Source organism: Sinocyclocheilus anshuiensis, unplaced genomic scaffold (genome assembly GCF_001515605.1).
Source record: "Sinocyclocheilus anshuiensis isolate Anshui unplaced genomic scaffold, SAMN03320099.WGS_v1.1 scaffold1299, whole genome shotgun sequence".
NCBI classification, from domain to species: Eukaryota; Metazoa; Chordata; class Actinopteri; order Cypriniformes; family Cyprinidae; genus Sinocyclocheilus; species Sinocyclocheilus anshuiensis.
The window spans coordinates 644,852-658,093 of NW_015538011.1; the positions used below are offsets into that span (position 1 = coordinate 644,852).

At 35.9% G+C, this 13,242-nt stretch overlaps 1 protein-coding gene across 1 annotated transcript; it reads left to right on the forward strand.

Annotated features, from left to right (window-relative positions):
- The first annotated feature begins 1,572 nt into the window (after positions 1–1,572).
- On the forward strand, positions 1,573–13,019 carry LOC107677716 (sodium/potassium-transporting ATPase subunit beta-3-like). Its single transcript, XM_016472739.1, has 7 exons — positions 1,573–1,881; positions 6,294–6,422; positions 6,566–6,664; positions 6,766–6,953; positions 7,705–7,755; positions 9,278–9,364; positions 12,400–13,019. The coding sequence occupies exons 1-7, from the start codon at positions 1,767–1,769 to the stop codon at positions 12,565–12,567; spliced, it is 837 nt and encodes a 278-aa protein (XP_016328225.1). The 5' UTR covers positions 1,573–1,766; the 3' UTR covers positions 12,568–13,019.
- The last annotated feature ends 223 nt before the right edge of the window (positions 13,020–13,242 follow it).

Here is a 13,242-nt window from a genome sequence, read left to right on the forward strand (position 1 = left end):
ATAACTTATGTAAGACACTGCACAATTTTAGCTTTTAATTTATAATTTATAGCTCCTCTACAAAAAAAAAGAAAAAAGAAAAAGAAAAAAATACTGAAACAGTACTTGACAGATGTGCATTTCTTGCTGAAGCACTGACAACAGATACCATTGCAAAATGATTTCATACAGACTTTGTGCATGTGCATTTGAAGCCATCCCTTGATCCAAACTTTGAAAGCTCCTCACACACACTTATTCTTTCCCTGTTTTAAATGATGGTGGTACCTGCAATATTTTACTTTATAATCCCAGTAGGGTTCCTAATTTGTTTCTTAAATGATACAGCTGGTATTTTTGATTTTCATTGATGACAATGGTCATTTTAATTAAAATAATACATGAAAAATGTTTAGCCTTTATTCACCGGCAGCAAAACTGACCATGTGATTTGGGCTAAATTTGTGCTTTCGAGGATATTGCAAATTGCATCTGATACAGTATGTAATGAGATAAGAAGAATCTTGAATCTTCAACATGTGTTGGTAACATTCAGGTTTTCTTTCTTTAAGAAATTCGAGAGTTCAACTAATTGAATTTGACAGCTCCAGCAGGGTACATTGCCAAAACCCTTCCACCCTCCCATTTAACAAATTCTTCTTTTTGTGTTACATAAGCCATCTGTGTTTACTGAGGTCTTGCTTCTGTTTAAGAGCACTGCCTGATTACAGCTCAGAAAGCATGCATGGTGATAGCAATAGCATTCATTTTTGCAGTTCTTCTCTTTGTTCCTGTTTCGATTTTTCGAAGTACCAAATAAAACAAAGATTACTGGATAACGTTTGACAAGAAAATACTATTTCTTCAAAACTGTTAGGAATAAATCATATTCATCAAAGGTTATCTATCTATCTTGAAGTTGGTTGAATTTCTTCTTTACAGAATCTCAGAATGAGTGTATGTTTCATAACCATGAAAAAATTGATTTGGTGCCAACGTTATCTGAAATTTAAAAACGAAACACATAACAATTGTAAGTTCAATTAAATGACAACATATCAACACAAAAGGTAACATTTAAATAATAATAATCATTAATATTACTGTTGTTACTATTATTAGTTTATTTTTTTACATGCACCCTGGTAATACCAGCATATGTAACCACTTGGTCCCAGTCAGCAAACAAATTTGGCCCAGATTTGGCATGCATCTGGCACAGCTGGCATTCATCCAGCACTGGCATACAGCATGTGGGCCAAACATGGCCCGGGTTTGGCAGAGATGGTACCGGGTTTAAGACGGCACACAAGACATGGGCCAGATGTCAAATGTAGTATTTGGCCCAGATGTCAAGCGAGAGTCCGTATCTCTGCTGTTTTCACTGCTTCTAAGTTAAGTTTAGTCGCTAAAATTACACAAATAATACATACAACCGTTCCTGACACTTTCATACATGCAATTGACACGTTTCTGTTGAATCTTTACAGGAATGGATCCGACGAACACCAAGATTCTCCGTTATAAATTTCACAATCAATTTGTAACAATTTCGCACAATTTACGCATGCGCAAAACCGCTGCCCCTTCGTTCCCTCCCCCACAATATAACGTGCTGCTGTCGATTTGTAGGACTAGTTTGGAATCAGGTGCGTTGCAGTATATTTGGAGACGCCAGAGGTTTTTCGCTCTTTCATTAGGGCATCAGCCCACTGAGTTCAGTATCATCGGACCAGGTCACATCACACTCGCAGTCTCTTTCTCATCAGTTGCGCCTAAATTCCAGCATGTCTAAAAAGAGCGAAAAACCAGCGGAGGGCAACGAGCCCGAGGGCAGCTGGAAAGACGTGATCTACAATCCAAGAACTGGAGAATTCTTTGGACGGACTGCTAGCAATTGGGGTGAGTTGACACAAACCCTATATGAACGGCATCCTATTCACATCATTATAGCAAGTGATAAAATGTGCAGCTTACAGAAATAACCATATAAGGCGGATTTTGTTGCAGTCTGCCACAAGCATCTAAAACATGAAGACCCCCCTAGAGTCATCAATGAAGACCCATTCCGACACCTTGATGTCATCAACTCTTTCACTGATGACATCAGTGGCAATAGTGTCCTCTCTTGTCTGTGTGTTTTGAATGATCTACAGTGATAAATATGTTGCTCAACATCTCCAGGTTTTAGCACACATTCTCGTGTAAAATGATGAGGAAAAGGAAATCAATATGAGGATTTTGCTAAAATTAGAAGCCGGAAGCAGTCCTTTAATGTCGTTAATTTTAAGGTGTTCTTTTTTTAGGTTTTAAAATGCAACGAAATGACTCCATATTGCGTGTGTGCTGATTCGGTATCGCGTGAGTTTTTTTTTTCCCGGTGTGGCGTGAAAATTCACTGTGGTGTGAAAAGGAGCTTCTGTAACATCTTTAGACACTGGCTAAGTGACAAAAAATCTTTTTATTCCAGACTGGTAGCGTGATTTTCAATCTACGTAACGGTTTATTTATCAAAACAAGGCTTTGTTTACATTATTTAGCTACCGAAAACGTTTGTGCACATATTTCATAATATTGTCCTTAAAAACAACAATAGGCCTATTGTGAGAAAGGCTGTGCTTACTGCATAACGTGAGAGAAAGGCTAGTGTCATTAACCTGCTCTTGTCCTTCCTTATTTATCCTAAAGCCCATTATGCCCAGTTAATTCATCGGACTGTCTTGGCAGTAAAAACTAGCCTAAAGATTAAAGACCTGCAGAATTAATCGTTTTCACACGGTCAAAATAACGACCTCGATTGTCTAGAAACCCATTTTTTGTTCGTTTTGAAGAAAGACCTGAGCGGCAGCGGTCGGTAACATCGGTCGCGGTCGCTGAGCGCCGGTGTTGTGCCGAAATCGGTGAGCTATCGAAAACTGTGAGCAGGGGTCGCTGTCCTGCAAATGTTCTGCGGGAGATCGGACGCTGAAGCCGAATGATCAGCGTCAGAGAGACGAGCGGTGCTGTAAAACATGTTTCATGACTTAAGACTAAAGAAAACAAGCCCGATATTGTCACCAGCATCTAAATTCTTATATGGAAAAGAATTGAAACATTAATGCTGCTGTTGTCTGCTAATGTATTAGCCTACTAAGAATGGTTTCCTTATGATGTTTTAGCGCTTATGTAAAACATATTCCGATTATCTGATAAATATAGGTCTTATCTTTATTCTTATTACTATTTACTGTAATTACCCAAATAAAGTTGGAGATCTACAGTTTGTTCCTTACAAATGCATATGATTGCAGTTGGCTAGGGTCACTGAATCTGACAAGTAAAAATTCATATAACGTTATCGATCAAAATGTTACCACTTTTTATTTCATAATAACTGACTAAAAATGTTTCATAAAGTGACTCGTGATGTGTGACCTCCTCTTCTTTCTATTTAACATAAATAAAGCATATTGATTAGATATTGATATGTAGATAGCTACAGTAGGATCTGACAGGTTAAATTTAAAGCTACTGAAATGTTACCCCTCTTTATTTAATGCATGTTACTATAATGCTTAATAAAGTGACTTATGTGATGTGTCAGCCCTCTTATTTTTCTAATTTAAACAAAAGTTGTTTGATATATAGGCTACCTATAGTTAATTGGTTTAATCAATTATAAAAAGCAATAAGAACTATACTTGTTTTTATAGCTTTTTGTTATTCATTTCAGAGTCTGCACTTCATTAAAAAAATAAATAATATGTTAATATGGGAAGGTATTATGTGGCATCAAGAGAAGCAGAACTGTGTTTTGTACTTTAACTTATTTCAAAATAAGTTAAGCGATTCGTAATTTTTTAAAAATAAGTTAGGTTCAACTCGTGTTTTTAAGTCTAATGTAATTTAAGTTGAAATGACCTGTACAGCTAAGTTGACTGTGGTGAAATTTCAGCAGTGTTAGTGGTGCAATAACAAACCTTCTGAATGATAACCTAAAAAAAAAAGCATCACAGAAATTAGCTATAGGTTTTCCTTTCTTTTTTCTGATTATGGTTTCTGTAATGTCTAATAATTGGTGACTGTTACTCAAAAGACAACAAGACATCTTTACACCACTTGAATGAGTTTAAAGAACATAGACTTATAAACTTCATAAAAATAAAAAGGGGTAACATTTTGGTATAGCCTATAATTTTGATCTGTCACACCATACTGTGGACTATATAGGACTATGTCAGCTGATCAATATGCTTTATAAAATAGAAAGAAGAGGAGCTCAACATCACACTTTATTAAACAAGTCACTTTATGAAACATTTATAGTCAGTTATTATGAAAGAGTGGTAACATTTTGATCGCTAACGTTATATGAATTTTTACTTGTCAGATTCAGTGACTCTAGCCAACTGCAATCATATGCATTTGTAAGGAACAAACTGTAGATCTCCAACTTTATTGGGTAATTACAGTAAATAGTAATAAGAATAAAGATAAGACCTATATTTATCAGATAATCGGAATCGCATCATATGACCCCTTTAAATCACTGAATTGAAGCTTTACAATATACCTTTTGGCCCTCTAGCGGTTAAAAAAAGTGCATGCGTTTTGCAGAAAAAGATTGTTTTGGTTGTGCTTCGGTTCGGCTCTCCTGTGCAGATGAATGTGGTTCGAGGCTCCGGTGTACACATGGATACAGGTCACACAAATAACAGGTTCTTTGTTTTTTACAACCGTTGACACCCTGGAGGTTTATCGTTTAGAATGATGCATTGTCAGTTTACTCACTCCACACGCGCGCCAGTTGCTGGAGCTGCTACTTTGCTCTGGGAACGAATATGACGTGCCCCCTCAGATTTTTGAGCCAAGTGGATTTTGAATGCAGCTTCCAAAAGACAAAAAATAGCTTGTGAAGGAACTGCTGAAGGTCTGTGATGAAAAGCTAATAATTCATTGAATTAATAAAATGTAGAATTGCAATTTTAAAATAAAACAAAACACTTACTAAAAAATGAAATATTTTATTTGTTTACCTGCATGTCATGTGACCGTGAACTGACAGAGAACTGTGAACATGCGAATGTGTTGTTGAATTATTGAAATATTAATTTAAAATCTCAGGGGATATAAGTAAATATTTTAGCTCTGACAAAAAAGTTTGGTAATCCTTGCCCTAAATCATTAATGTGTGTGTATGGGTATGCACAGAGGCGTCATGCCCACTTAGATTTTTGAGCCAAGTGGATTTTGAATGCAGCTTCCAAAAAGACAAAAATAGCCGATTAATGTTTTCTATATTTAATACAATCACACCGGCGTGATTAGAACGTTCAGTGCGTCATGTCATCAGCTGCTAAATTCTAATCTGCGTTCGCTGGCTGGCGCTGATACTATACAGCACTGCGCATTATAGCCAATCACACACGATGCTGTTGAGCTTATGAGTGTAATGGCCAATCAGAGGTGTTCAGATGAGTCATCGCTAAAATGCTAGTGTTTTCTTCACTCGCTCGCTGACTGAATAGTGAATACCTCTTTCTGGCGAATTCTCTCGTCAGAAACAACAAAGTGCAAATGTGTGTATGAATCTGTAAGATATTAATTTCATAGTGTAAACAGCTTCAGTGATTTTAATGGGAGTTTTTGAGAGTGCTTGAACTAGACTGTCAGTGAAAATGTTCTTTGATAATGTAAATATTCTTTGCTCTCTTTCTGTACAATGAAGATGTTAGTATTAGTAGCCTAACTTGCAATGATTTTATTCACATTAAATATAAACTCAGTCGTATTAAAAATATGGTATGGCATGACACCCATATCTGTTAATTAAGTAAACAGACAGGTTTTTATGCATAGTTAATAGATTACATTATTAGGTTACTTTGACCATCGCCCACTATAGATCAACATAATCTATAAAGGTGAGAATCAAGATATTTCATGATATAGTTAATGCGTTTGGGGATGTTTCGAATAAAAAGGAAAAAATAAATAAGACATAAGTGCGGTTGTGGCTGCTGCGTGTCACATGACGACCCCCCTCAAAAATAATGAGTGCATGACGCCCCTGTTGTTGTTGTTGTTATTATTATTATTATTAAAAGGCTGCATAGTGTAGTTTTAATTGAATAAAAAAAAATCTGTGATTGACCAATCAGACTGAAACTGAATAAGATAGTAATGCACACTGTGTCAGATTAAAATGAGCTCTATATGAGATCCCAGCAAAATGTTGTTCTTTGGTTGGAAGGATTTAAATATTATGCTTTTTAGGGCCTAATTAATTTAGTTCTGCCTAGCAACAAATAATTTTCAAAGGTACTGTGTTTCAGGTCTCATCCTCCTCTTTTACTTGGTCTTCTATGGCTTCTTGGTTGCCATGTTTGTCTTCACTATATGGGTGATGCTTCAGACGCTGAATGACGACACACCACAGTATCGAGATCGGGTTGCATCACCAGGTGAGTTTTTCAGTTTTGCAAACATTGACCGTAATTATTAATTAAAGAGTGTAAATTACAAGGTCTATTTTCTGTTGTACATACTTCTCAGTTATGAGTTATTTAAAAAAAATATATATAACTAACTTTTTTCTTTTTCGCAGGGTTGGCTATCAGGCCAAACTCTTTGAATATAGTTTTTAACAGATCAGAACCTCTTCAATATGGCCAGTATGTCCAGCATCTAGAATCGTTTCTGCATCGTAAGTGCTCTAAACTTTGCCTCACTCTCATTTTTTAAATACTTTCTCATCTGGTTGCATAGTACTTGTATATTTATAGTTTCTCTATTTTCTATTTCCAGAGTATAATGACTCAGAACAAGCCAAAAATGACTTGTGTATGGCGGGTCAGTACTCTGAGCAGGATGAGGAACCTCAGAAGAAGGTGTGCCAGTTCAGGAGGAGTTTACTCCAACGTTGCTCCGGGATGGAGGACACCACCTATGGCTATGCTAAAGGACAGCCGTGCGTTATTGTCAAGATGAATAGGGTGAGTAACTTTACATACACTACTGTTCAAAAGTATGGGGTCAGTATGATTTTTTAAATACATTAATTTTTTTATCGAGCAAGGATGCATTAAATTGATCAGAAGTAGGGTTGCAAAGGGGTGGAAAATTTCCAGTAAATTTCCGGAAACTTTCCAAAAATCCCTGGAATATTTAAAAAAAACTGGAAAGTTTCCAAAATTTCTGGAATTTTTCCGAAATTTACTGGAAATTTTCCACCTTTTTGCAACCCTAATCAGAAGTGACAATAAAGACATTTATGTTACAAATGTGTTTCTATTTCAAATAAATGCTGTTCTTTTAAAGTTTCTATTCATTAAAGAAACCTGAAAATTTGTATCATGATTTCCACAAAAATATTAGGCAGCACAACTGTTTTTCATCATTGATAATAATAATAAGTGTTTCTTGAGCACCAAATCAGCATATTAGAATGATTTCTGAAGGATCATGTGACACTAAAGACTGGATTAATGGCTGCTGAAAATGCAACTTTGCCACCACAGGACTAAATTGCATTTTAAAATATATTAAAATACAAAATAGTTAATTGTAATATTTCACAATATTACTGTTTTACTGTATTTTTGTGAATACACAGCATGTATTTCTAAATGAATTATGCATTATCAAACTATTTTCTTCAAGAGTAAAAATGTCTGGGTATTCATATCGACTTACTGACTGACTGAGGGTGAATCAGGCTGATATTGTGATATTCTTAACCCTCAGATCATTGGTCTTAAGCCAGCTGGAGATCCATACATCAACTGCACATCACAGGTAACAATTGTAGACCTGTTTAAGTTGGGTTACAATTAAAGAATGATTTACAGTTTTGTTATTAAGATACTGTAGACTATTTACGATCATAAATAATTTACATGTTTGAATTTGTGGTTTAAAGCTGCAATTTGTAAGAGAAATTTAGAAAATGGAACTAAAAAGCACACAGCTTTAAGAGATTAAGATCTCATGCTGGCTGTTTCTCAGAGTAATCACAATTAAGATCCATGCTTGGTCTGCAAATGACCTTCCTGCTTAGTATTCTCCAACAATTCCCATCTACTTAACCACTTTATCATTATTGTTTTGGCCATTATCACTTTTGGTTTGCTCTCTGAGGGCTCATGTAAAGATATAATTAAGTCACATGGCCAATCAAAGTGTAAGATGCTAGCAAATCAACGGTCTGATTGGTTGATTAAACACAGCCCTCACCTTTTTGGGGTGTTTCATTGCTCTGCAGTACAGCCACTGTTGGAGCAGAACCTGTTGGTGTTTGTAGTTGCCAGTGTTTCTGCAATTTTCTTATGGATTTCAGCTTTAAGGTTTGATTTATATGTTGTTGTGTTTCCTGCTTGGATTTCTAAATGTTAGTCCATCCTCTCTCACGTACAAGAGTGTTTTTTTTTTCTTTTCTCCCTCCCTTATTTCTTTACCTCTCATGTCTCAATTGCATGCTGCCAGTTGAACTCCTTTGTAAAGTGATGGGTAAGATCACTGTATGTCTGGTCTCTCTCATTATCCCAGTCTCTCGTTTGCTACTAGTGTGATTGAGCATGTCTCTTATATGCTTTATCATTCCTTACCTCAAATTTTCTGCAAGCCACAACATACAAGTATTTTTCAGAATTTCTTGTCAGAATTAGGGATGCACCCCGATATATATATTTAATATAATCTAAATGAAATAAACTACATATACACATGAATTTAGGCAACATTATTATGTACAGTGTGAAAAATGGATAGTCATTTACAGATTTGCTCAAGATGACATTACAGTGTTATTAAATTATTAGTGTTTTATCGATTAACTTCAAGTGAGCATTAGATGGCAGCAAAGTGTAAACGTAGAGAAAGAGAGCTGCACAATTAAATATCCAACCACAATCAATACAAATAAACATAAAACATCTGTAATATTGACTGATATGGTACTGAAATCTCATGCATCCCTAATCAGAACCAGTTGTCCATTCTCACAGTGGTTACCATCCGAATAATTTCTTAACGAGTCGCTACTTTTGATCAAGAAAGATGGCTAATGAACAAATAGTAATTAATTTAGCATGGCAAAGCAGCAGCATGACTTCTAGCGCATGTTTTCTCCAAAGCAGCAGTCTGCTTTTTCTGTCGCCTGCTGGGATACATTATGCACTGCATCCAAATTTATTTTTACACTGCAGCTACTGTATGTGTCATGGATGATTTATATTAATTGTTAGAACTACATGAAACAGCATCATCCACTCTCACTCAGTCACAGCCTGTTGTCTTCAGTTGTCTGCTTTCTCTTCAGAGTGAGAAACCTCTCCAGATGCAGTATTTTCCCCATGAGGGAACTATCGATAGGATGTACTTTCCTTACTATGGGAAAAAAGCACATGTAAGTATAGAGCTCAGCGCAAGCTTAAAGGAATAGTTCACCAAAAAGATGAAAATTTGCTGAAATTTTACTCACTCAGGCATGGCCGTACCCAGGATTTGAAAATTAGTGAGGTTATTATAATAACCCCTACAAATACAACTCATTATATACACTATAAACACTTTAAAGGAGACAGACATGTAGATGTTTGTGAAAGATGTTTTCTCTGTTTTGGAGGGATGATTATTTTTAAATCATACTCTATTTATTGCATCAAAATTTGTTAATACTTTACTATATTTAAGGGTGGATAATTTGATCTGTTTATTGCAACAATACATAACTACGATAACTTTGTCTAGTGCTCTTATGAAAGTTTATAGCATGATTTGTGAAAATGTAACTATACTGAATGACATGGCATAGACTTCTTCATGGCTAGTTTTTGCGTATTTCATTTCATTTTGTAAACTACTTGTTCAACAGAGCTGTGTACTATTGTTAAATGCTACTGTTTTTAGCACTGATAACAGCGTTGATAACGTTTATGACAGATAATATCATGATAATTTTTGCGTTTCCCTTACCGAATGTCGTATCCTGTCAGCAACAACCTGCATGGGCTTTTTTTGATTGCTTTCAGTTTAAGTGCCGGCGATGCAGTGTTGCCAGATATTGATACTAAAACAAACAAAAAACTAAAAATAAACCGAAATTATTTCCAATCTTTTGGAAATAAGATAAGATAAAGATATCGCTGACTCTAAACTGCAACTTCCTGCTTTATAAACTTTCTAAAGTGTTAACTTTCTAAACTTTCTAAAGTGTTAAATTAAGTGAAAAATACAAGTCCAAAAATGCGTATAATAACACGAAGGATGCGCCCGCGCGCTCACTCACACAACTCTCTCAAGCATTATTCACTCCGCCAGCGTCTCGCAGCGATCATTTTCATACCAGGGACGCTAAACATTCTTGCAAACCGTCTAAACTGTATTATACATGTCATGCTGGCATTCATATGAGGAGTTTAACAGCAAATTAGTCATTCAAAGAACAAATTTTATTTTTGAACATGAAAAATGTACCGAGGTCCGGACCTCGGTGGTCTCATAGCTGGTTACGGGCCTGGTTGGCAGCTACTTGAAATAAAATTTTTAAGTTAAGTTACTGAAATTAGGCTACTAAAACTGAAATAAAAAAATATATAAAGCTGAATATAAACATTTAGATATTATGTAGATAGTATTGGATGTATAAAAAACAAAAACTAAAAGAAATAGCCAAAGCGCATAACAAAATTAACTAAAACTTTAACTAAATTTAAAACGAAAACGGAAAATATCAAAATAAAAGCTAATTCCAAAATATTACTAAATAGCTGTAATAGTATTCAAATAATACTGAAATAACAGTGGTAAAAGTATTTACAAAATGCTAGTTTTTAAATGTAACAAAATTCTAGACAATTAAGACAAGTGTTCAAATGCTCACGGAAAATCTATTGCCCTGTCATATTTGTTTATATTTATTTGATTCATTTTAGTGAACTGGTTCATTCAGAAATGAGCCACTTCAAAAATTATTCCAAGAAGATTCCAAGGGTTCCATTTGAGTTAATTTAAGTTATATTTATATATGTTTTGCCAGCCTGGAACAGGTTTTTGGTTTGAATCTAGTTTAACTACTTAAAATTATGGGTAGTATTTTTACCCCTACTCAGAGTGTGTGAAGAGATGGCAGGCCTGCATGGATTTATATTGTGGATCAATGGTTCTTCAGATTAAAATTGCTCTAAGGACCTTCCTAATTGTTCCTTTTTTATCTTTGTTGTACAGTATGTGTAGGCAGCTCTAAATCCATGCCAGTAAATAACTAATTCTGCCTTTTTAAATACAATTTCTTAGATTTGTTTCTGATAGAAAGCTCTAATGGTAGACAGTATGAAAATTATGTTTGCTTGACATAAGATTCATTCCATTGAGAACACTTAATGTCAGCAGCATGCAAACTAGCAGTCTTTTTTTTTTTCATGTGCAAAGGAGCTCCCGTACCAAATCAGTTATATTATCTATTCAGATGGACTCGGAGAGCTTTGAAGGCCACTTAATTAGCCTCCTCAGTGGTGACTGGATATTTGACCTTTAAGAGTAAATTGAGTCTTTTACGGTGGTTTCTCTTAAGTGGGATTTCCTGGAGTAAAAAGGAGAAAGGGGCGTAGGGAGTTCCAAATGTTTCTTGATTTTCCCTTGACAGCGGGCCTCAATGGCTGAATTTGTGGCTCTGCAAAGTCACCTCCAGAGAAGATGAGGCTCAGCCATGTAACACTTCCCTGAAACCCAAGGCTTGCATCAACCTTATTGCGCATCACCGTGTGGGTGTATGAGTGTGAGTGAGTGAGCATGTGCACTGGTGACGAAGGATGCGCCCGCGCGCTCACTCACACAACTCTCTCAAGCATTATTCACTCCGCCAGCGTCTCGCAGCGATCATTTTCATACCAGGGACGCTAAACATTCTTGCAAACCGTCTAAACTGTATTATACATGTCATGCTGGCATTCATATGAGGAGTTTAACAGCAAATTAGTCATTCAAAGAACAAATTTTATTTTTGAACATGAAAAATTCACAGAGTTCCAGACCTCGGTGGCCTCATAGCTGGTTATACGGGCCTGCACTCAGGCTATAACTGATGTAGATGAGTTTGTTTCTTTATCGGAACAGATTTGGATGAATTTAGCATTACATTACTTTCTCACCATAGATCCTCTGTAGTGAATGGTTGCTTGTGAAAATGAGAGCACAAACAACTGATAAAAACATCACAATAATCCACATGACACAGTCCATCAATTAATGTCTTGTGAAGCAAAAAAAAAAAAAACTGTTTGAAATAAATATTTCATCATTTATCATCAAATCTTCTGCAGTCAAAGAGGATCCAATGGAAGATACTATATAGTATGACAATATAGTATTAGATCTTAATTTAAGTGTATATAGTGATATGCACATTATTACCTCAGTTTTTCTGTCTCTGGTCATCTATAGGAGGGCTATGTTCAGCCTCTGGTTGCTGTTAAGCTGTTGCTTAAGAAGGAAGACTACAACTCTGAGCTGATTGTAGAGTGCAAGATAGAGGGCTCCAACCTCAAGAACAACGACGAGCGCGACAAGTTTCTTGGTCGAGTCACCTTTCGGGTCCTGGTGACCGAATAAAGCATCTGCTGGTGCGGACGCTAAAGGGGAACATGCACTACATTTCTTCCTGTTGTCCCTGTTCTCCTTTTAAGCCCTCCACTGTATGTCCTGCTGGTCCTCAACAGGTTTCAAGGACCTAATTTAACTCTCCACAGACAGGCATGACTGATTGATTTTTGTAAATGAATCCCACTCACCATGTCTTCACAGGATCCCGGTTTAGTCGTCTGTCTAGAAGGCATGAGTGTCACTGAACAATTGTTTTTTTTTAAACCGTGGGCCTCGCATTCCCTAGATGTTTTGAATTCTTTAACGTCATTACATTGGACCCTTAAAGGGATTTTGTTTACATTGTGATTCATGAGACGGGTTAGTCACTATCTTAATCCTTAGTTGGTGTTTTTGTGTTTGTGTTGCTCTGTGTGAATAGATTTAATGATCGTATTGTCATATTGCTATAAGATTTATGTTAAAAAAGTGGCATTATTTGACACAGTTTTGAAATATGAAATACGTAAAGAGCCAAATTTGTAACCTAAATGATTTTCATAACCTCTGCATGGATCCTCGTTCATGCAGATGCCTTAAGAGCCATTTAACATCTTGGTACAAATGCTATTTTGACAAATAAAAAGAAAACAAGTAAATGGTGGTTGTAGATTGTCTGTAATATCCTGAATGTACCACATGATG

Coding starts and splice junctions, on each gene's coding strand:
- LOC107677716 (XM_016472739.1), top strand. CDS start 1,767: ATGTCTAAAAAGAGCGAAAAACCAGCGGAGGGCAACGAGCCCGAGGGC. Junction 7,756..9,277: donor ACATCAACTGCACATCACAG/GTAACAATTGTA, acceptor CTTTCTCTTCAG/AGTGAGAAACCTCTCCAGAT. Junction 9,365..12,399: donor ACTATGGGAAAAAAGCACAT/GTAAGTATAGAG, acceptor GGTCATCTATAG/GAGGGCTATGTTCAGCCTCT.